This window comes from Bombus terrestris, chromosome 10 (assembly GCF_910591885.1).
Source record: "Bombus terrestris chromosome 10, iyBomTerr1.2, whole genome shotgun sequence".
NCBI lineage: Eukaryota > Metazoa > Arthropoda > Insecta > Hymenoptera > Apidae > Bombus > Bombus terrestris.
The window spans coordinates 9,915,333-9,940,700 of record NC_063278.1 but is presented as its reverse complement, the minus strand read 5'-3'; the positions used below and the strand labels follow the sequence as shown (position 1 = coordinate 9,940,700).

Genomic DNA, 25,368 nt, shown 5'->3' with positions numbered 1-25,368 from the left:
GACGAATAAACGAGGGTCAGATCGTCCAACGAGACTACTCCATCGAGATTCGTATCCACCAATGCAATCTACGTGCTCTTCTGCAGCGCTGCATCGACAATGCGCAAAGGGACCACCGGAATTTCTCGAAAATGAACCACCCAAATAAACCATCCACTTTATCATTCATATATAAAAACGTGCGCGTCCCGAGAATACACTCGTTAACGTGTAATCAGCGACGCTACGATTCCACCGTAATTTTCGATAAGAATTTCACGTCAAGTACGGCGCATGAATACGGTTAAATATAAACCACTGCACTCTATAGCTATTAGAAAGTCATCGTGATTCGAGAAACCTGTCTCTGATAACGATCAAGGCAACAGCAGCCTGGCGAACTAGGATACACGGAAGAGGTGGTCCACCGCGGAGAGCGTCGTGTGATGAAGAGGCTCGAGAATCCAGCATCGTCTCCTTGTTCCGGGCTTTCGTGCATGTAAAAGGAGGAAGCTTAATCCTGCACGGCGTGGCTGTGATTTGCTTTGAATAATATCTCAAAGGGCCGTGCGTGCGGGGGCATGGACAAGCGTATCGACCGTTGGCCCACTTAATATCAAGTGCTTATGCTTTCATGCATATTTCAGTGAACCGCGCCGACAGTGAGAATCATACTTGGTAATTTAGGTTGACATGTTTCGTTGCGAGCGAACCGAGCCGCGGGATCCTTTCGTTCCGGCTCGCGTTCCCGGTTGATTATAAATTAATCAACGAACGACGCGTGCAAAAACGACGAAGCGCGCCTGTAGCTTCGGGGAAAAAAAGAAACGAACGAACGAAAGAGTAAACACTCGACGCGTCGGTTAGATAGACAGACAGTACGTGCAAATCTGCTCGATAAACGCGCAGGAAAAGCGGATTGCTTGAATCGTTCGCTTCGCTGAGTGGTTCATAAATGCGTCATGAACGAGCAATAATTTTCTTCCGATTTAACTGCGCGCTGAAATCTCGCTATATGAAATGCTAACGCGAAAAGGTAATATTTCAGTAAATACTATTGCCTACATCTCCATACACGTCAGTCAATAGTATTATCCAAAAGACGATTCTACTATAATACTATAAATTTTTGTATAATGTACCGGATATACTCCGCCTCACACGAACCACGTATATGCGATGAAGCTTTACATTCTTTATAGACTAAAGTGTTCGAAATGATTACAGCATTGCTACTACGGACAGCTCTATTTATTAACCAACCGAATGGAAGTAGAGTCTTGAAGACATGCAAAATGTTATAACGAATGTTGCATGTGAAGCAAGTATTCAAAAAAGTGTGGAGATACACACGTAAGAAATGTGTAAAAAAGAAAGCGACATGGAAAAAGATTTCCTAATTATCTTTAGTATCGGTGTATTATTACTTCTGCTTAAGAGGTATTATATTTTCGAAAATAGATTAAACGAACTCCTGTTGGTTGAATCTATTCATCTGAACGTGAACTTCTATCGCATGAAAGACAAACCATAGTTGAGTGGATTTCTATTATATGAACTCCAATTACATAAACTATTTGTCTGCCTGAGAAGACCGCATATACAGAATTCTATTGTACTTAGTTAATAACTTTCTGAAGGACGCTATTGCATATACGCAACATGAAACGTGAAAGAGACCGGAGAAGAAACGAGCCTAATTCTCAGGACAATTTCTCGTCTAGAAGCACCATTGGACCGGATGAAATTGGTAGATCCAGTCTGAGTAACACGTCAAAGATCTCTTTGATCCCCGTAGAAGCGACATCAATAACAATCGAGTAGGCTGCAGGGAACGGTAGCGTGCGATGCACGGAAGTCATAGAGCAACGGAAACGGAAATTAGCTGCGGCCCAGAAACAATGGCCTGGCCGGACCTCGGTCTCACCCCGCGCGTCTGTCTCCTTCTCGTCAGAGCGGCAAGCAACAGAGCGCGATTGTTATATCTGCCGTCGTGTTACGAACTTAGCCCTTAGGCTCTCGAAGCATTCTAATTCCAGAAATAGTCGGTCGGGAAGCAAATGTCCGCATCCTCCGACAAACATCGAGAATTTTTTTACGACTCTATTTGGCCCACCGTTTCCAAACAAAGAAGAATTCGTCTCGATAAACACTGTGCGATAAAGATTTTATATAAAAAATTGTGATGCTTGCGTAACAAATTACTGTAAATTGTGTATTATGTAAATTTGTGCAAATTATGTAAAATATTTCATGTTGTATTTTCTACCAGTCGCGGGAAGACGCGATCGCGAGGAATCGCGTCAAAGGGGGTCGTAAATTCCCGTTACGGCTATAATAATCGATACCAAGAACAGGTCGATCTCCTTATTTCTTTTGGGATAATAGGGGTGGTTGGTGTGGTATAACACTGCAATTAGCAGGTTATAAAATCTATATTTCCAACAATTTAGTACAAGAAAGAGTTACGCTGTTTCTTAAGATGTAAGTGTCGTAGACAAATGTTTGACGGGTGAAGACCCGATAGAGAGACGCTGGCTGTTCTGTCGTAGTAGAACAAGCCCTTGCAGTTGAACGTAGTAATATAGTTGAAACAGTCCAAGATGTTGACTGATCCATAGGTGACTTGACAGTTTTCGACTTGGTACAGGAAAATTCACTGAACTAATGTCGTAGAAGCAGTGAAGTCCGTTCTCGTATTTTTACGAAAGAAGCTCGATATGTGTCGATATGCCTTTTGAACTAAGAACGTGGATTCCTTGTTCACACATTTCGCTAGGAAAGTGAGGGTAACGATCCGCGATGCCCATTTGTTATAGCCAACGTTAATAAATGAAGATAGGAGGAGGAAGTCTCCTGCCAACGTGGCTCGTGGGTGTTATAGTTTATGGGAAAAATCTGCTTTTTCGTTAGACAAATATCCGCTTTCTGCGTAATTTGTAAGAGCGTGCAATAAACCTAAGGACTGTTCTAAGGACCATCCATAAATACTAGCAGGATTATAGATTAAGTTAAAAAGATTCTGTTTATGGTGGTTCCTTAGGTTTATCGAGGGTCTGTATAACGGTGCGTGGGCCTTGGCGTAACACATGTGAAAATTTATATTAAAAAATACTATAATTATGTATAGTTTAATTAGCTATAATTATGCTCTAATATTTATGAACTGGGGTATAGATCCCAGATCAGATAAATAGATCAAGCGGTTTCCACTAATTTTTTCAAATTATGCGAATCCTGACCGACAGGTTTCAAGGTTTACGGCGATAGAATCAGAAAACGATTCACGTGAGGTTTGTAACGTAACAAAGAAATCTTAAACATCGTAACACCTTGGTCTGAGTTCTCGCGATTTTTCCCTGGCAGTCTGTTTTGCATATTCTCAACGGTAACAGCGCGGGAAAAGAAACTTTGGGGAATACAAAGTCGGCAAATACAACGAAAAGCATCGACTCTCGGTTCTTCTTAGATCGAATAATCTTGCCGCTCTAAATCGATTCTGGGGTGCACAGGTATTCTTTGCTAGGAGAATTAAGGCTTTAGAAAGTTGAACGCACTCGAGAAACAAGCTAAATGCAGCTAGTAGTCGTGGTTTATATTTAACGTTCGGTAAAATATTCGCCAAGATAGAGGTGAAATATTAAGTTAACCAAAAGTTAAAAGTATATCGCAAGATCGAGGAAATTCTGAAGAATTCAGCGGGTTGAACAAAGGAACCTTCGTCAGCAATTATAATCGCGTACCTTGAAAAATAACGCTTGTCAAAGTTGGGCTACCGCGTAGTAAGAAATAAAGAAGAGGATAAAAAAATACAGAGAAATTAACGAGCAAGTTGTAATCTATTGTTTTATGTACATACAATCTATTGCGGACGAAGAACAAGATGTTGAAGAAGATAGCGGATAGAGGCAAGAAAAGATAACCAGAAGCACAAAGTTCGTAGGAAGGGAAGACACGAAAAACGAGCGGATGCGAATCTGGAGAACACGAGAGAGGATACATGAGCGGAGCCAAGCAATCGCGCTTCGGGATAGTATGTAATCCGTGCAATGGATGAGTCGTGCTTTGTTCGTCGATGAGAAGCAGACACACCTCGTTTTCACCCCACAGCTTTCTTCGCTGATCGACATCTCGCCGGTTCTCGGTTCTATTCGGGGATGCTTTAATTTTTCTGCGATTCGCGTAATCGGCGATGCGGTAACTTTTCGCGACTATCCCGTGCAATCGGAAATTCACGAAGACAGACAAGTACGAAAATAAGGAAAACCAGGATTCTGTCATCAGGATGGCTCTTCCATTAACGATGAAGTCATAATCCAAAAAAATGGAATTAAGTTCCTATCATTATTTTACAGTTGAAAGAAATGTTCATGGCAAGAAAGAAATACAAGTTATCGTTGTTTGAAATTTGCGAATGTCAGCAACGTGCGCTACATATTTTATTTGCAAGTTTCTCCAGTTGACAGACTGTTGATTACCGTTACGGTACTAATAAAATAAAATTCCTAGCGAACGTGAATTTCACCCAAAGGTCCTAAGCACGAACAACCATAAATACAAAGACGCCGCACAAAATTCACCTACTATCGTAAATGCAGCTATTTATACGACCGGTGCATCGATTCGCCAAATATCACAGACAGATTCCATTAAACTTTACGCGACGGATGAAAGGTGCACCGCGACGTTACGATGCATACGACGTATACGACGGAAGCTCTTTCGCAATTATTAAAGAACATTCGAGCGCTAAAGTATCGAAAGAAGAGCAAAACCGGATGGGGTAGAGGAACGGAGGGGAATCGTGAACGAAAGGAGAAGTTCGCGAGACTTTTTACTCGACGAGGCGACCGATCATTTCGGATGTTTATGTGACGCGCGAATGGTCGATATCAATATTCATCGAACCGCGAAAAGCCGGTTTAATATTCATAACCCTCGTCCTGGCTATGGAAGGCAACGACGGTTTTGCGGTCGTCACGATTAGAAACGGCAGACGTTTGCCGTTTGGCGAGACGCGTTCGACGAGGGAAATCGAGCAGGGGAGAAATAGGGACGCGCCTTTTTGCGAGCAACCGGGTCGAATGACGCCAGTGTCTCGTCCATTAAACGACGGTGAAAGACGTTTCTTGCTCCGCGATCTTCTTCCCTTTCATTGTCTGGAAGAATGCGAGACACGCTTTCTCTAGTTTTCTCTCTCTGTCTGTCTCTCTCTCTCTCTCTCTCTCTTATCTTCGTTTTCCTTTTTTTCTTCTCTTTCTTTTTCTTTCCCGACGAGGCACGAAAGGGCGCATCAATTCGAGCAAGAACGGGGCTCGTTCTTCTTTTTCATTAAAGCGATACGAGGCGGTCGAGGGGTGGGAGTTGACTGAAACCGAGCAGGAAGGCACATGTTTCTTTTACTCTGTGAAAGTTCCCAACAAAAGCTAGATCGTTATCATCGTTTCTTTGTGCTTTCTAGCGAGGATCGTCGAATCGCGCCCACTTCAAAGAACCTTCGGCCAATACGAACGATTTAATCGATGTTCGAAAAGAAAAAAAAAATGAGAGAGAGAAGAAGAAAAAAGGAAAACGAAGGAGAACGGGTTCGCGGGATTCCCGCGAAAAATAAAGGAAAAAATTGCTAAAAAGCGTCCACGGTTGTCCGATCGTTTGCGAGGAACGAGAGAAGGAGGGACAGGAGGAGAGTTAAAAGGAAGAAAAAGCCAAGCACCGTTCCGCGACGAGACCGAGCCAGGAGGGGGACCATTAAACGAACGATCGGCGTATTCCGCACGGAGATTCGAAAGCAATCGACAATGGATGGCATCGAGCGACGCGGCAAGGCAAACAGGGGTTGTTGGTATCGAACAAATGACAATAAATGGCATGACGCGACACCGAAGACGGTTCCAATTTATTCCCTGGAGGCAGTCTCGGTCGACAATGTCAGCCCGTCCTTTGCCACCATCCTGCGAGCCTCCAGATAAAATATCGAAAATACATCGACCGCCACCGGAGAAATCAACGCTCACCCGGCTGATTCTTCCATGCGAATGCACGACGCGGCGGGGTTGGAACGACGGTTTGGACGTCGAACTCGAGACAAACGGAAAAGAGACGGCCTTCGAACGTTCGCCACCACTTCCTCGTCTTCGATATTCGTTCAAATTTACATCGAGAAAATCGAACAGAGAACGAGAGTATAACGACCGTGGAACAGTCTCGCCGCTCGATAATCGGAGGACGGGCACGTCCGATGAAATATTAACCCACGATAAAATAACGAATTAATACGGCACAATAAAACCTGTTAATACTGGATATACTGCATCGACACGGTCGAAACTGTCGATAATCATCTAATCGATTCAAGTCGGCGCAACGGAAAACGAACGATAATATTGTCGCGTCGAGTCACCCTCTGTCCTTGTCCCCGTCCCTTTCGCTTCCTCGCTCGATATTCGACCAATGAATGATGATCGGGTGTAATGGGTAGTGAATTTACACTCGATCTGCTTTATTCGAATAATATAAATTCTGGGGAACTGACTCTCTAAGAGATGATTGATCGAAGCCAGGAACTATATCGCAACGGACACCACGAACGTTGCATCTGCATATACAACGGTGCAAGTTTACACTCTGACCGGAGATCTGAACGAGCTGAATCTCTACCTCGCAATGGCACCGGTATCAGGCTAATTTTAACGAGAAGCGTCTAGCAAGTGTCCGGCGTCCATTTCAATAAAACTTTGCATGTTTTGAGAGTAGACAAATCGGAGATTTCACTGCCAAGCTTTAAAATTGTATACGTGCACTGTCGCGTGATGGTATTTGGAAAATTATCACGGAGTTTCACGATGTTCCTCCTGGGTGTACTTCGTAAACACGAATTCCAACCCAATGAACATACATACGTAACAAAACTTATTTCAACTCCACGTAGACCGATTAAATACCACTTACGTTCAAGACTTCGTAAAATCGCGTAGGAAGCCTAATGCTATCTTAATAAGCAGATGAAACAGTTCGGCCACTGATGGTAATTCCATCATCAGACCGCCGCAATTATGGCCTGCTCGATATATCGATCCATGGTATGCGTAATTGCAGGATCGTTAAGAGAAAACGACGACGATAAGACAGTTCCGCGCATATCTATTAGAAGAAGCATGCTCGAGAGCGACGACTGAAAGTGTCACGCGGAATAAAAACCGAATACTCCATAGTGAATGGACAGGCAGCCGTGGAATGACTGTCGGCACGCGAATCCATTAGTGGATCTACTCGTGTGCACGAACCTCTTTGGCCGATATGTAATAACATCGCGAAATTCCCATTCGAATCTTCCGTTTACCCTTTCTCGTGAACCCTATCTTTCCATCTTTCGTAATTCCAGCTGCGACCAAGCTATTCCGTAGAATTATTCCGCGATCGAACGATAGCAAGTGACGCGGATAAACCGCGGATTAGATGCTATAACATACGAAAAAAAGGTTAGAGGTGCGTTGACGAAAAGTGGGACGAGACAGAGGTTCTTAACACTTCACCGACTGATAGCCTATTAATCGGTTTTTTGTCGCCGACGCTTACCGACTGATAGCCGATTAATCAATCGGCTTTTTGTCGCCGACAATCTTTCTCATTATTTGAGCAGTGATTTGTTATTTAGTATTAAGGTACCTTGCTCAGTTGCGTCAGTTGCGTTGCTTTGCAAGCTCCCATAGTTTTATACTAATTTGAAAAACTTACCGTTCGCGATGAACGAAAAGAATGGTATTGATGAGTCTAAACCGAAACAGAGCGCCAGGGAGAATCTGCGCCTGAGATGCCGATCGGACGTGCGTATGCTGTCGAATCGCTAGCGGTCGGTAAAGTGTTAACGATACGGTATATATTGAATTGGCATTTTGTCATTAGGTGGTATTGACAAAATCCGCAATCACTTAGTTGCCAACCTAATATTAGAAAGGTTCAAAGCGAATAACGAAATAAATGTTGTTTGATTGAGACTTGTAGGACATGCGAATGAAAGCTGCAAACTATAGAATAAAGATTAGTTAGAGGTTAGAAGGAATGCAACTATAGGTGGAAACATTTAAGCTAAGCCAAAACCGATAGGTATGATTCTTAAAAATGACCAACGTTGGAATTCATGGTCGATTGGCGATTCGTAACAGAATGTAACGAAAGCGTATCCAAGACTCGCGTGAAATTGCTCGCCCATCCAATCAATTACTTTCGCGATACGCTGTAAAATAACAGAGGAACGCGGATCTCGGCTCGAATTCATAAACGATATGGCATCACGGTCCATTAATCAGTATCATAAAGGGATATGATAATTATATTGGCAATCGAGACGCGGGCATCAACGTGATCATCCGCATCGTTACGGCCTATTGATCCAGTGATTAATGCATAGCGAAATGCAGAGAAGTACGTAATTAATCAGGATTCAGAATAACTCCAACGTTGCGGGAGTAACGCCTTGTTTCCAGATTCAACTCGTTTTTCATCCTACTGTAATAACTCCATTGACAAACCACTCCCATCGCCATCATCCCTGTCCCATCTGCCATTGCGCAAAGAACAACAAAGCTTCAAGTTATCTCTAATTATACGCAGCTATATATTTCGCGTGTACCGCTGAGAAACAGCGAGCCATAGCTCGCGATAAATCGCAACCGCTCGGTACACGCGTATTCTGTCGCTTAAATTCGATCGAACATACTCGCCGGAGAAAAACATCGCTGCATGTAACGATCCTCTGTCGTCCAGTCTGTTCTCCGAGCAAAACGGTTAAAAAGAAGAAAGAGAGCGGCGAGCATCTACACCGCTAAGGATCATCACGCTCGTGCTATTATACACGTCGACTGAATTTCGCAAGTTTCACGAGGGCTAGCACACCTTTCGTGGAACGAAGTTTCGGTCGTAAGAGGGTTGGAGAAGGCGCGCCACGTGTATTAGAGGATCTCCGGTTATATTTTACGTATCGTGAGGAGAGGTCGTACGAGGGAGACAAGGAACGGGCAAGTATGTTACAGCAGCTCGCACGAACCAGCTCGTTCTTTGCGCATTTATGCACGTTGCGCCGCGCCGCGTACCTCCTCCTCTTCTTCCTGCTGTTTCTACTCTATCGCCACCGCTAATTGCAAAAACAATTGCGTATTACTCTTGCGGTCGGATAACAGTAATTACGCGTAGGAGTACATGATTTCGTTATTTGGCGAGCGTGTCCTTCCTGGCCTAGCGATAAGCGTTATCGACGCGCCAACGGAAACAAACATTTCGAGAAAAAAGAAAAATTGGACAAGCTCTGTTTCGAAGGTTGGATGGCGATTTTGGACGACAGAATTTGTTTAGCGTCCGTTGCAAACGTAGATACGATTTTTATAGCTACAGCTACCATAATTTTTGGTACAAGTCTTATATCAGTAAAGAGGATCGTCGGTAGTTTTAGTAGTTGTAACTCGTAAAATTGTATAAGATTACTTCTATAAATAACTAAACATACACTGCAAGCATCTAGAATTCTAAGATTCTTACATTCTCTTGGCGTTATTTCAAGCCGTTTGTACGACAAACGATTGCTTCCTGAACCATACTTCTTATCCTAAACTCTTCGAGAAGAATATGTCGATGACCGAGGAAAATCTTAAAAGGAGACATAAAACGGGAAACACAATATCGACTCGTACCACGTTCGCTTTGTCGTCGACGATAGAACAGCGGTCTGTTAATAGGTAAATAAAATGGAGGAAATGTAGTCCGTTTATCCAATGCAACGATGTAGCCTTCGCTCGCTCTATTTACGCGCATCGTGCACGTGGCACTTTAAACTTCGCGGTCTACGAGACAAATTGTCGCGCGCCGCTAACCAAGGAAATACTTTCCCTCCCCATACCTCCCTCCGAGGCTTTTTCTGCTATTTTCATCGGCGTGCTACGTGTCGTTTATTAAATCCCACGAGGTTCGCCCTCGGAACAGCGGAATCGTGCTTGACAAAAAGGAACTCGGCACCGACTGGAAGCAAAGAAAACAGGACCGCGTTCCTAGAAAGTCGAGCGAGCGCGCGTATGTATCGGAACAACGCGATACTCGAAATTTTATGGCCATGAGCGACCGCGGGAAACTGCGGCGAAAGCCAGCCGAACGAAGAGAAACAAAAAGAAACAGAAAAGTGGGGAAAACATAGAAAAGAGGTAAAAAAAAAGAAATGACAACGACAGTTACATCAAATAAAACAGTTCGCTGTACAAAGAGAAATATAAATAAACGTTGAAAAGGGTGAAAACACGAGGCGAGTTTAAAACGAGCCCTTAGAAACGTGTGCCACCTTTCGAGCTCTCGCACGAATTTTTATCTAAACAAACAGCGGAAAGGGAACGGAAAATAAACAGCGGGCGAGAGTTGTGTAAGAAACGGATCTCCATAAGCCACGCTGTTTCAAACCGCTTTTTCCTAACTGATTTTAAGCCGGTTTAACGAGTCGATTCCCTGTAGTGGTATTTCTCCTGGCACGCGTCTTAACGATGGGAATTGATTCGGGAAACGAGTGCTCCGCGATACTTGATGTTTCGTAAGCACACTGGAAGACTGTAGATAAGGTTCACCGGTGTAAAGTTGAAAGTATGACCCGCGTATACTCTAAAAATTTCGTGTTGGCAATCTACGCGAGCTCTTAATAAAGTTACACGTTCAAGTCGGGCGAAACTTCATCAACAGACACGGTAAAAGTTAAACCTCAAATTAAAGAGCAGTCTAAGGCGCTTTTACTCGGGCGCACTTAAGGGTAGAGAGACCAAATTAAGGTCTGCCCCCAGTTCTGTGTTGAAAAGAAACGCCCGATAAAGCTGTTGGTTAATTAACAATTTCCGCGGGACTACAAACAACACGCTAAAAGAAGAGTATACCAAGTCCCAAGTATGCAACTTCTAACTAGAACCAGCCAAGACCAGAACATACGCTCTTTGCAAGAACGATACATTTGCCTGAGACCGTGCACGAATTAACAATTTAAACGCGTTCGAGAATCAGCAATTTTCTGGCGAGCGATAACTCTTGACGAGCGAGCCACGCGGCCTGTGACATTTTTACGCATCGTATTTCAATTCGATATTGCCATGACCTAGGCCAACGTCGTGGAGGTTTTGTCGGCGATCGAGTCAAAGTCGTTCTTCCCCACCTTTTCTTTCTCCTTCGGCGTTCGCAGCTTTCTTTTTCTCTCCGTAGCCAACTGGCAACGAGAAAGTTACAAGCAGGACACGGGCTCGCGGCAAAGACAGCAGGGCGCGTAAGAGAGTAACGAACACCCAAGGTAGAGAAAGGCAGAAAGCACGAAGAAACGGCACGTTAGAAGCAAGCAGGGGGCGTAGAATGCGACAGCGTCGCTCTTCATGCGGATACCCCGTAAATCATGACGAAGTACCGTAAAGGATGAAATGAAAGGCACGCGAAACACAGTACACCAGCGAGGAGATATACCTATAATGCTCGTGAGGACGAGAAACGCACCGCGCTGGCTCGTGCCTTATATTCGTGTCTCTGTACGCTATAACACTGTATGGTGTACACTGTACACCTACTTCGTGCATCGCCATGCTACTCGAGCCCGTGCACCGACTTGCACTATGTAAATACATTTACCGACGCGACGTTGTGCGACGTTCAGTCATATTCTTCGAGTATATTTTAGGTGCCGACGCCGTGTTTCAGCTAATCACCTAACCGTGGTGCGCTATTTTCCGCGGTCGAAACACGATTCCCTTTTACACGGGCCAAGTATCACCGGAGCTTCTACCCAGGATTATTTTATAGCCGGTTGCTTCCTTTAACCCCTTGAACAGCCGACCAACGGATATACCTCTACCCCTAATCTGCATGGATTATTTATGTTTTAAGGAAGGATCCAGATTGCAGCCGGTTCGAGTAATTTACTAGTGGCGTGTTTAATTTTCAGGTTCCTGAAGAATACGGTAACGTGTCACGCTTGTTCTGTTGGTCAAATATACGACCTTTCGCTTAGATCGCTATTTTTACGAGAGAGTGAAATGCGCATAAAAATGTGAAGTCGTATAATATACTGATATAGGCTTAACAGATTGATATAGGATATACGAAAGCGTTTGGACATTTATAGAGACTTTTATGAACACGTTGTATATGTTATGTGAAACATTTTGAAATTTCGTTAGCACTGCAATGTCACGCGACTATCATATTACATTGGTCAAATTTATAGAAGTTATTAGAGATATCGCAAGCACACGCTCGGATTTTGAGTTATTATGTTGGATATTACAATTATCGTTAATGTGTATGTTTGTACGATATATAAACCGAAAATTACGGCCAAGACGAAAGAGAAGCGGAAATAAAGATATTTGCACATATTCGCGTAAATTTCACAACTGAAAGTAAAAAACTATAACGTAATATTATTATTATTATTACGTGATGAAAAATTGGCAAAATTAGCTGTTACAAATGAATGGAAAGACAGAAGGAATTAGGAAATTTAAAAAAAGAAATCAAAGTAACATGATAAACGATCCTCTAATAGTTTTAAGTGATATCTAACTAACTCGGTGGAAAGTTTAAAAATAACGTAAAAGAAGAAAAGGAAATTTCTCTCTGGGAAAAGACAATTAACGAGAACCACTTTAATCACGGTGAAATTTAAGGATAAACCTTGAACGCCGCTGTGTAATGGATCCAGAAGCTTTACCATTACAACCGAAGACATCTCTGACGGGCGATCGTGAAAATAACTCGCGCGATTCAAACGTGGCTGTTCCCTTTAATCTCGAGTACTTTTTATTCACGGGGAAAGGCTATAATTTCGCGAGTAGGTGGAGCAGAGAATCAGCTGGCGCTAGAAATAAGTTTAGTCCACCTCGAAATTACTGTTGGCGAAACGAGCTTACCGAACCTTCTTCCTCGTTTCGTCTCTCTAAAACGACAGATCAAAGGTTTCCGAGCTGTATGTCCCGCGGAGAGTAACGTCGCGCCGCTTGTAATCTACCAGTCCGGCACAGGTGGAAAGACGTAGATCGAATCCAACTTGCACTTACAATTAAACGGCAGGAATCTCGTTACCGGTTCCGCGGCGTGCGTTCCATTTTTCTTGCTTATTATACGCGCTGTCGTTCGTTGATAATAAACTCGGCGCAGTTGTCTGCGAATTTCGCGGGACGAGAATAAAGCAGTGACCGCAAATTATGCCAGCGAAACTACTAATTGGCCAACTCGCGGCCTTTGAGCCGCGTATTTCTACCGTGGATACCGCGCCGCGCCGACTGAATCGCTAACTGCATTCGAGTTAGCCGGCTTTAACGAAATTGAAAAAAACAATAGAGAAAGTTGTGAATTTTATACGATTACGAAATTTGGTCAAACGGAAAATAGACTTTTACGTGAAAGGCAGGAAGAATTATTTCGTGAGATGAAAGAGAAAGAAAAGAAAAATAATATGGGCCTGTTCAGAAGGGAAAAGGGAATATCGATGACTACAGAAAACGCTGCTCAAAGGTAGAAAGGAAATCAAAGGAAGATAAACAGAGCTACTCCATCGCAGACGGACATTGCATACATATACAGAAAAGAAAAAATAAAAGAGGAAAAATCGGAATTTCGCGTGTACAAATATAGCAGAAATCTAGTCGCGAGACGCGTGCCAGACCGGTGATGAATCACGCAATTAATTCCAACAACAAAGCAAAACAACGTAGTTCTATATTTGATACAAAACGCGAACGTGAATCTAAGGAATTTGTCTAATAATAGAGAACTCAATTGTACGAAGCAAATAAAAAATATCTAACTTTTCAATTGTTTGGATCGCGATTTCTCATCAAACCGAAATGATTCGCGGAATAACATAAACGCGTCTATAAATACGAAAGTGAGGAAACACGCGGAACACGGAGACCAGGCGGTCCATGGTTTACAACTATACACGAAGAATAGAACAGAGCGGAACGAACAGTCGAGGTCGTTAAATAAAAATTGAAATTCGTGTTCCGCATCTCTTCGTCATCCGCGAGTGTTGTTCGGATCGAAACGACCGGACGATTCGCGTCGCGCTAAGAACCACAGTAAATGGTTTCTTTTATAGCCCGGTGAAACGCGAAACATACGCGGAACACGATGTTAACCGGCGTGTAACGGTTATGCAGCGAAACGGCAAAGAGTCAAGCTAATTATCGTGATGAGCTATAAAATGAGGCCGGCTAATTTCCGTCACCTGTTAATTGGCCTCTAGCATCGCGCAATTATTCGAATTTCGCTAATCAGCGCCGCGTACACGCCGTGTATTCTCGGTCTCTCTTTAGCTTATTACTAGCTCCATCGTACTTCTGTGTTTCGTCGAAAAACAGATTTGCGTGCGCCAACGAATAATCCATGCACGCGCCACCAACCGTGCCGCGGCAATCCGCTCTCGAATTATTTACCATTGTAACATACAAACGATCAAGACGATTAACGAGGAGAACGCTTTTCAATGAAAACCACCGTAGAATCTGATTCGACACGGAAAACGCTACCCGATTATTATTTAAATCTCTGATCGTATTATACGAACCGCCGCGTAATTTTTATTGCGCTCGACGAGAGGGGACATTTTCAGTCCAGGCGGAGAGATCATCAAGGGTGAAAGTCCTTTTGAAGGAAAGCGAGCAAGCTCATAAACCGAGGCGATTAAGATAATGGAAAGGAAGATGAGACTGACGGGGAAGAGGCGAAACGGTGAAGAGGAACCGGGAAGGAAGGACGAGTAGTCTGACGTTCGCAGTGAAAGGAATTCCGACCTGCAGGATTTAAGACGCAATTTCCCTGACGATGTCGCGCGTCATCCGTCATCCAAACTCTACGTTAGGCTGGAACAATGCCCGACTAAAATTACGCATTCCAATTACAAATAGATACGCGTAGGAGAACCACAGACGGTTCATTCATTTCGCTCGTTCGGGTAACATTATGTCTTCCCAATCATCCAGCCCGGGAGAACCGAGCGGTTTCATCTAATTCCGCGCTTGCTTAAAATTCGAGCAAAACTGGCCTTGCAGAATCATCGGCCGCGCATATCGGAGTAAACGTTAGTTTGGTAGATGGTGAAACCATCGCGTGTGCGATCTCCTTAAATTTTCACGACCGTGAGCAAATAATCATAAAGACTGTGGAGAATAACGAAACGCAGAACAGAATTGCGCAACGGTAAAGAAATAAAGATAATTATGCGAAGGTAAAACGTTTCCACGATACTTGTATTCTTTCGAATTTCCACACTTATCCTTCAGCTAATAATGCGAACAATGGTTACACAATGTACCAGCATTGTTCGAAGGTTGGCAATCAGCATCAAAGGTCGTCATCGTGTCAAACTACGCAATAACGAGTATCACCTGCCGGATCCGTATTAACAGGTATTCTTACGTAAATCGTGGGCGTGCAACAATCACGCCAACAACCTAGTCCGGTAATATAAGTACTTATAGGCGCGCATGTTGGAATCGTTGCCCAACGATTGCGTGGATCGATTGCCGAACAGGAGTAGCACACGTCCAGGCGAAAGAATACAAGGAAATCTCATGTGCCTTTACCAAACGATCCATAATCAAGGCCACGCGATATTTCACGCACAGAATTCTGCAGATCTGACATTCAGATTGTCGACGAATAGATAACCGTGAAGAAAAGTCACGCAAAGTCGTAAGGAGATCCTAAGAGAAACGATATCGAGCGGAGCTAGTTCTTCGCGCCACGAATCTTTTAACCCTTTTGCTAATCGATACCTCACAAGTGAAAATTCGCACGAATAACGACAAGATTGATCAACTGATATTTAATCTTCAGCATTGATAGTGAGCATGGAACGACTTGTGAATGCGCGAATACTTTAGGATTCAGAATACACGGAGATTTGGTTGCACGTAACGAAAAAGAACTGAGAAGGAGGGCGGAGTTTGAAAATCGTTACAGAGCTAAATTATTATTATCCGTATTTTATTATTAAACATATTCGTTACTATATTCTTGAAAGAAACCTGCTTGCTCCGCAACTTGTGTTCTTCCGAGCACAAGTTGAATTATGGATCGTTAACCGATGCTTAACATGGTGAAACAGATCGGAACGATCGGTAGATTACAAGGAACTTTCTCTATTTCCCGCATACAGCAAGAACTCGAGGAACTGTCGGTGTAAGTGGTAGAATTCTGTACGAAAATCAGGATCAAATCAATCTTCCCCGAAACAATAGTTCCCCCCGGTTGACTCGCCTGGAAGGCCGTTCATACACGCCGAAAGAAGTCGAAGGGGAGAAAAAGAAGAAGGATAAGTAGAAGGGAAGGGAAAAAAGTAGGGCTCGAAAGAAAGGGGTCGATACAATAAATCAGGATAAATCTGGAAAGCGGTGGAGCAATAAATTCGACTTCGTTTATCAGGCAGAGTAGTAACTTCTATTCGATTTCTTGCTAGCGAGCCCTTTCGGAAACTTTGTCAGCCTGATGGGGCTAACTTGACTGCAATTTTATCCCATGAAACCGGAAGTTTTCGGTGAAATCTCGCTTAAACGGGACGCAATCGGGTCCATACGGGCGACACCGAGTTCCGATGAAAATCCTTCGGCTAATGTATTCCAAAGCTCTCCTCTAACGTCTCCCTCGTTTCTCCTCCGCATCTTCCACAGTCAATTCGATGCTGGGCCAACTAGTAATCCACTCTCCTTCTTCTACATTCCCTTCTTCTCTCTCCCTCTCTCCCTCCCAATTTCAGCCGTGTCTTCTCCTCTGGACTCGGCCTCCCGTCGTTTCTGTCTTTCCTTCTTTCAATTCTCGGGCTTGGCCGCCCACGCGGGCGCGCATCCTCTTTTGCATCTCACGTCCGCACGGACCTAGAACGCCGAGTATCGCATTCCACGCATCACCCACGTGAAAACTGGCAACTGGCCGACCAGTCGAGATGAAAGGAGGAAGAAGATCGGAAAGGAAAGAAAAGCAGACGGAAGAATGTCGCACGTGCGAGACGATGCGGCGCGGCGTGTACTACGTGCCACGAGAAATCGTACCTAAAGCGTCTGAATAAAAGAAAAGCTGTCAGGCAGCGGGATATAGCTGGTCGAAGGGTAACATCCAGCGAAAGGAATGCGTACAATGATACGCAGCACGTCCTTTTTAGAAGCTCCATATACTTCAATGCTTCGCGAAAATGAGCAAAATCGGTCACTGTTCATGGCCAGGAAGAAACGCACTCGTTAAGCGGAAGGAATGCAAGCTTGATTGATGATAGCGTAATTAGGTCAGGTTCTTTGGGGGCAGGCGTATTTTAGTTATAGACAAAGAGAAGTGAGCGATAGCGAGCAGTTGTACCATCCCACTAACCAATTTTCCAGCGATTCATGATTCGATATTGGTTTCCCGGATTATCAGTAAGAAAGGGACCAGAGCGTGAAGAGGAAAAAGACATTAAGTAATCCTAACTGAATAGCGTACGCGAGTGAAACGAGAATTTTCTGTGAAAACCGCACGCGATTATGCGAAACGCAACGAGCTGTCGAGGTCATTCACGCCGAACGAGTTTCATCGGTTCGAGAACGTTTTTCGGTAAACGGACTGGACCGAAAATGGCTCAATAACGAGCCGTTCTCTGGCCGAATTTTTGGTTGTGCGAGCTTTCCAGACACGAAGGAAAATAATGGTACAGGTGCGTTCGCGTGCATACAATCGCACGCCAGCCAGAAAGCCCCGAAGCGGTGCAACGTTGATGCACACGGACGACCTCGAATGTATAGGTACGTGCACGTACGCGTGGCCATGTACAGAGAGATGTACGTATACATGAACACGTGTCGCGCATCGGCCGGAGAACGTTAAATGCAAAGTGCAGGCGGACACGAGCATGTGCAACGAGAGAGCGGGCGTCGCGCTTCACTGGGCAGGCTTGTGTCGCTCGTAGCAGATTCGTACGAGAAACAAACGATAACTAGTCACAAAGGAAGTAAAATAAAAGCATGTAAAGAAAAGGCGGCAAAAAAAAGCAGGTAGAGGGAAAGAACCTGCAAGTAAGAGAGGAAAGAAAAAAGAAAGGCAGATAGAAAAGAAAGAGAAGAGGCGCCATTTAACGCTCCAGGCAGCACCACGGTACACGTTTTCTCGTCGACCTTTCACCCTGCGCTACTTCTTTCAGTCTCACACTTTTTGATAATAGTCTGGAGGCGGTGTACGATGGCGCGAGAACTCGCGCGAAATCTGCAAAATCAGACTGGTTTCTGTCCTCCACTCCGACTCGAAAACGAAGAAAAAGCATCGTCGAGTCTTTCTTTGCTTCTTGACGACGCTTACCACCTCGAGGAAAGGCCGGAAAAAAACATCCCGAAATAGTGCATTAATCAGGCTAAAAGCTCCCTTTCGGACATAACCACCTTCTCTCTGTCCCTCCTCCTTTGGTCTGCCACTTTTGTCGCACCCTTTTTCTTACGACGATCTCCGCGATATAGTGGCTCGTTCGACGTAACACGAGTGCCGCGCAAATGGCACGAGTTCCGGTTCAAAGACAGGGAATTCGATATTAAAACGACCTGCAGAAACTGGCAGGAATCTCTACGTGGAAACTTAATGCGCCGTGTACTCGAGGCTAATTGGAGCGAAAACCTCGTTAATGTCCCCCTAAACCCCGTCGCCCCGTCGTCGTCTAGCATTCTACCCTTCCTAGCCTAGCTACTTCTACTTCCGACCGAACATTTCAGTACTTGGAGCGACGCGCGGCTAAACGAATCTGCGTTTGCGTTTACGCTCACGTTTCCACGGATCGAGATTTCCTCCGAACCCCTGACAGGACTGCAGCGTCGGGCAACCTGATTTTGCTAACGCGCCCTGGCTATTAATTATCTCCGAATTACCGGTCAAAGGAAACGCGAAAACCGTCGATGTTCCCGGATTAATTCATTTATCGAATTTAGTTAAGAGACCAGAGGTCCGTTATTTACGGAAACATACATAGGTACGGTAAATACACCCGTGAGACTGTCTAGCGTCGAACGAAAGCAACGAGAAATACTTTGCGGAAGATTACCGACTTCTCAGAAGAGAAACCCGTTACGTGTATGACATTTAGAAATCTACCATCTTCTTGCATCTAACCATCGTGTTACTCAACCCATCGCGAGACTAATCGTTGCGATTGCTTTCCTCTATCATCGTGTATTAACATCCATTTCGATCGTCTACCTTTTCACTTTTTAAACGCATCAATCTTTACGCAACGATCGATCTTTATGGTATGTCTATCATGAGAATCCGCGTACGCGTATCCAAATACGCGTATCTGTATCTATCTCTGGACGAATGCATATAGACACCAGTCAGACGACTGTCTCCCTCATCGATCGTTTTTCAAGCAGCAAACAGACATGCAAATAAAAGACAAGCGTTTAATAATTCACTCACCTTCCAGCTCGACGACTTTGCCAGCCCTCTTGAGCGCCTTCACCGCCTCATCGTGAGTCGCCTCGCGCAGATCTTCCCCGTTTACAGCCAGAATGGCGTCGCCCACGTATAGTTGCTCGGTAGCGTCCGCAGCCATCCCCTTGAAGATCTTCGAGATCAAAATGGGCATTTTATTCTCTTTGCCACCCTTGATCGAGATCCCGAGGCCGTTGTTGTCGCTTTTCACCACGCGCACGATACGTTTCTGATTGGCCACCGAGTCCGGCACGTCCGGATCGTTCAGGCTGTCTACGTTGTTGTTGTTTATGTTACCGTTGTTGAGGGCATTGTTGCTCGTCTCGCAACTCTCGTCCAAGGAGATGCTCAGATAATCGTCCTCCAACGAGACGAACACGCGATACCACTGACCACGAACTTGCGTTTCTAAAACGCCCGCGCGTCCGGACGCCGAGGATGAGGCTGCAGTAGTCGTCGTCGACGAAGACGAGGACGACGTTGCCGCGGACACCACCGAACCGATCCCCATCACTCCCATCGCTGAAGTCGGTTGTCCGCTTCCGCACAGCTCGACCATTTCGATTTCCTCGCAAGCTGCACGCTGCAATTAAAGCCAACTTTAATTGGCGATTTCATTAACTTTCTATGGGTCGCGTTTCATCGCGGTAATACGTATATACTTGAGTATAATTTACGTATAGCGAGCGTCTGGGATGAAACCGCGCTCTCAGACACGCTACGTTATGGTTAGATCTTGATTTAGAATTATAATACATTAATATTTAACAGAAATGTTGGAACAACATCGTGGAATAGATTGGATCAATCTGGTAGTCTTACCGACACGAAGCGAGTTTCAGATTTCTCGTAACCTACCTCTCCACGTTGTTCTATAGTCGAATCGAGGTCGAAAGGTAGCTTCGTTATATTAACATTAACTTCGTTTAAAATATTCCACCCGCATATACGTTTATACGTCAATTGACTGCTTCGTAGATCCAATCTCTACACACGAGTTTCTGCAAATGAAAGCGAGATATTTTCCATCGCATTTGAATGTACACGTCGAGAGAATCGTGCCTCTTATTCTCGTATTCTATCGGCGCCAGATTTTATCGGATTCTTGCGGTAGAACTCTCCTTCAACTTCTATAAGTTGTAAAGGAATTACCAGATACAAGCTTATCTTTTTTTTTTTTTTTTTTTTGGAAAAGATAGAATAGAAAATATGTCTTGTACTCAAGTATACAGCCATTACCGAATACCACGTACTACCAAAAGCTTTGAAAAGCTGGAAAAGAGATCGTTCTAGTAGGCTACAGAGACATCGAAGCGAGGCGAACAACGGTTTTTAAAAAAATGACGCGCCTCTCTGCGCGGAACAACGCGATCTATAGAGTGCGACAGGGATCAATTGCGTCGTCTGTACTCGACGACATGGATAAATCAATTGTACTATGCTACGGTGAAATTCGTAATTTGAAAATAATTGATACTGGCCGGCGGTGACATGACCGACCTCTCTTTACCCCTTTCTCTGTCCGGCTAACCCCTCTTTTTCTCTATCTCGCCTATTGTTTCCATCAATCCATTTTCACTGGGCAACAATGGCGTTTACCCGTTAGTCACGGAAAATGTCCTACAAAACTGCGGACAACGGGTATAATTGCGTGAAAATTGGGAGCGGCCTCGCACGCTTACGGCAGCTGCTGCTCACTTTTAATTAATTAAAAGCCCCGTCGCCGTTTTGTCACCAAGAATACAGAAATATCTGTAATATCTCTATTTCATTTCGCAATTTCATTCAACGCTTCGTGAATACGTCCTGTCTCTTTCTCTTTTTCTTTTTTTTTCTTCCTTCGACTTACGTAACTTACTCGACCACGTGCGTTTTTATATTTTCGAATGGCCCACCATTCATACAACCTGGCTTGAATCCCGGTTTCGAGAGGAGAGAGTTTCGGACACGTGGTGCAGCTTTATAAAGGCAAACACGGACAACAAGGTGCCTTCTCCAAAAAAACGAACGGGGGTAAAAATGAGGAAAAAACCCTTTCCCTCTCGCGGTATATTTTCGCCTCCACGTTATCGCGCGACCACGGTTCCTGGAGGCTGAAAGGGAGGCCGTATCGCGCCATATTTAACCGGCGTGTCACGGCCGTACGAAATTTTTCATCAGCTTCGTGCGGCATAAATAATTTCATCGCGGTAGCACGATACCACGCGTAAATTGGATAATTTATCAACCGAAGTGTTAGGCCGAATTAGCGAAAGAATCGGACAAAAATCACGGCGTCTTGATTGTACGTATACGGAACAAAAATACGCTGACGAGGAAAATCTGGAAATTGACTAAATGAATCCAGTCGAATCACGTCCGACTGAAACCCGACGAAATTTATAGAAAAATACGGATGTATTTATCCGTGGTGTGCGACGTTAATTAGAACGTTGAGCCATACCGTTGCATAATTAATGTAAAATTATTAATTACCTCTGGCGTGCTTTATACAATGTTACCTGCTACAATTACATCGAGCAAGGGATATCGCGACCGTTGCAACTAAATCTCATTACGACATGTTGACGGGGCCAGAATCGAATAAACCGCCAGGTAAAGCCACGACGATAATGAGACTATGAAATATACCAATCTTAATTTTATACATTTTCAAATAATTCGTCGTTTCGATCATCATTTTTCCACTTGTCTAATTGTAGCAAGTCGAAACATAGAAGCAGGGAAATCTGAAGATCCGTCAGACGAACCAGATATCAGCTACAGTTTGTCCCTGGCAATAAGCTCACATAAATTCCCGATTTAATATGAATGCGTAATGGTCGCCACGAGGGCTCGTACTTGTTGTACGGAACAACATAGAGGAGAGAGAGAGAGAAAGAGAGAGAGAGAGAGAGAGAGAGAGAGAAGCAAACAGACTCGAGTATAACACGCTGTACATACCACTATATAGTAATATCTACAATCTACATACAGTTCCGGCTGTGTATAGTTCGTGTATATCGTGCCACATTTTCACATCGGCAATTTTGCAGGTACTCTACTAAACCTGTCATTCTCAGATTCCTGCCGCGTTCCCTTAGAATCCTAGGAATCTGAAAATTTTCATTCGAGTGTATCTTGAAATCTGCTCGTTGTATTTTTCACTCATGACGTTACTTCTCCCTATTGCTATCGCCAGATTCTTTCCACTCTACTTTTCTTTAGTTTCCTGTACTTTTTATTTTCTCTTCTTTATTCTTCAAGATTTTTATATTAGGAAAATTCGATGACATCGAAAGTACAGTAGAACCTTCGGTATTCGAATTAACGGATGACTGGTCGGACGAGAAAACTCTTGAATGGTAGAACACGTATTTTTCCTTATAACTATTATTTCATATTTCAAAAAGAATAATACAAGAATATTACAAAAAATATGGTATAATACAAATGTAATGTTTCTTTAACTTATTTATGAACTTCGTATACTTTTTGCGACTTAATCTTTGGTGATTCATTGCGTTGAATCATATCTTGTTTGTACCTGAAATTAGGCCCATAGCACAAATACTTCGAAATAAGAAGACATTTAATTCACCGTTACTTTCATCGTAATTTTGTTTTTTCGGCAATAGGACTTAAAACGTTGATGACAATATTCATGCAAATTGGAAAATTCTTTCGCTTAATATAAATCTGGATGTTGATGTTGCTTTATTGCTGATTTATGGAAAGCATCGCTATACAGTGGAGCCCAGACAATTGTTTTTCAACTCCATTACAGTTTTTTTATTTCTTGAAATACCTGAGTAATTTAAATAATTACGTGTTTTTGTCTCTTGAGATTAATATAGTAGATCCTCCAAGGTTGAAGATTTTTACAATTTTTCCAACATTTTAACTTCTCAAGTATCTTTTATTTTCTTTTAACACTTAATACAATAATTCTCCTCTTTAATATCATTCTACAGAGATATTAATCCGTTCAAAATTAAGTTCATAGTAAAATATTTAATATAAATTTTAACATAAAACGTACAACTATAAAAAGGACGTCTAATAGTAAAGGGCACAAGCAAGAAATATTCGGTTAACAGAACGTTCGGATCGTAGAACATTCGGATAAAACCGGACACTAGAGGTTCCACCGTATTCTACAAATTTATCGAAATTTATTTGCAGAATGCTCAGAAATCCTGGTCAATCACGATACTAGCAGCGAGTTTCGATTAATTCGCAAAACAAGTTGACCATATTCTACCACTAACCACGATAGGGTACGTTTTTAATTATTAATGCATTATCGATATCCCATCGGTAAGTCGTTAGGCAACGATCCGGGGGAAAAAGTTGCAGCAAGAAACGAGATGCGAAAGAGTCGAAAAGAATGGGACCAAATAATCATCGGGCACTGACAAACGAAGAAGCGAACGATATTTCGGCGAAATGAATTTGCGCAAAGTACATTAAAATTCGGACGCTTGCGTTCGTTTTAAGCGACGTAAAAAGAGCCAGGGGGATGCGTGCTGAAGCGGAGCCATGCACGCAGCGAGTAAATTTCTATCGGGATGGCGAGATGGGAATGGGAAACGCGAGGGTAGTGAATCCGGTGGCGCGCAATTGAAAAACGCATTACACGTACACGATGGAGGTGCGCCGCGAAAATAAACCGCAATGCCAAAAACAGGGTGCGTCCTTACGCGACGAAAATTAAGAGCGAAAACGCGGTTTTCAACGGAGAATCGTTACCGTAGGATAAAAAAGAAAAAGGGAAACGAGTCTAGCGCGGAGGAAGAGCAGCAGAGAATTCGCCATAAAGGAAAACAGAGAGCAGAGACGATTTTGAAAGGGGTTTGGGATGAAACGCGATGTTGCGGGGGGTGTGCGACCGGGTGGTGGGTCGCGATGTACCGGTGCGTGAAATTGGGTAAAAATGAATCGACGGCGTGACGCGGTACCGCCATTATTCCCGAAATTCAGTACCAGGATATGTAGGTATACGTATACCCTGGCCACCTACGTGACGCGTACGGATCAACGAGACGACGATGCAGAAAGTGCAGCCAATGTTTTTTTGGCTTTGGTGCACGTGCATCCCTGTCGTGTACCCGATAGATGTATGGGGGCGGATGTAACAGCAGCAGAAAAAAATTGACATGGTTGTACACGCAACAACGGCGTTGCAACGAAAGAAAATGGAAAAATGGGAAGGGAAAGAGAGGGCTCGATGTTCGTGCCGGTCAGTATAATTGAATTAACCCTTCGACGGTCACGGTAAAATCGACGAACATTCCAAACCTTTCGTTTCGTTGTCCACTATTCATCCAATTTATCTACGGACGTCTGTTACTTTTTTTAAATCGGTTTTTATCGCTGGTTCTCGCGTGTGGCGTTTAACGCAAGACGTCTCGCAATAGCTACGATATTTCGTGCTCGCTAAACACGGAATACTTGCAATTCTTAATTCCATTCCATCGTGTGGAATTTCCTCCGATCGCTCTAACTCCCCCGCGTCCCTCCTTCCGTCAACGATCCGCATTACAAATCGACAACACGATACTTGTTGATTCGGTACGGTATCTGGGTTACAGTGATCTCAGAAACACAATCTTACATTTGTGAACATTCACCGGAGAACACTGTAACCAAATACGCCTACGGGAGTCAATAGTCCATCTCCATATACATCCGTCCATATATGTGTATTGGCCTCGGTCAGGTTAATATAAGGAACGACGTACAATACGTAATACTCTTGGCACAGTATCCAAAGGTTATATGTACTAACACGCAATAGTACTCTTACACGGATATAATATTGACGAAATAGATGACACCGTGACGCGCCAAAATACGTTTCCATTAATCCCGAATGTGTTGCGAGTGTGCTCGTAAATATCGTGACTCTTCGATTCTATTCTACATTTCCGCAGATTCTAACCTATACCATTGCGGAGCCTTCGT

General features: G+C 43.8%; 1 protein-coding gene across 2 annotated transcripts in view; it reads right to left on the bottom strand.

Annotated features, from left to right (window-relative positions):
• The window catches only part of LOC100643455 (beta-1-syntrophin), a 348,794-nt gene that overhangs the window by 319,754 nt on the left and 3,672 nt on the right, over positions 1 to 25,368 (bottom strand). For both annotated transcript variants that reach the window (XM_003398124.4, XM_012312423.3), the window contains exon 2: positions 19,408 to 20,005. In XM_003398124.4, the coding sequence (XP_003398172.1) occupies positions 19,408 to 19,981 (574 nt within the window). In that variant the 5' untranslated portion in view covers positions 19,982 to 20,005. The remainder of the gene's footprint in view (positions 1 to 19,407; positions 20,006 to 25,368) is intronic.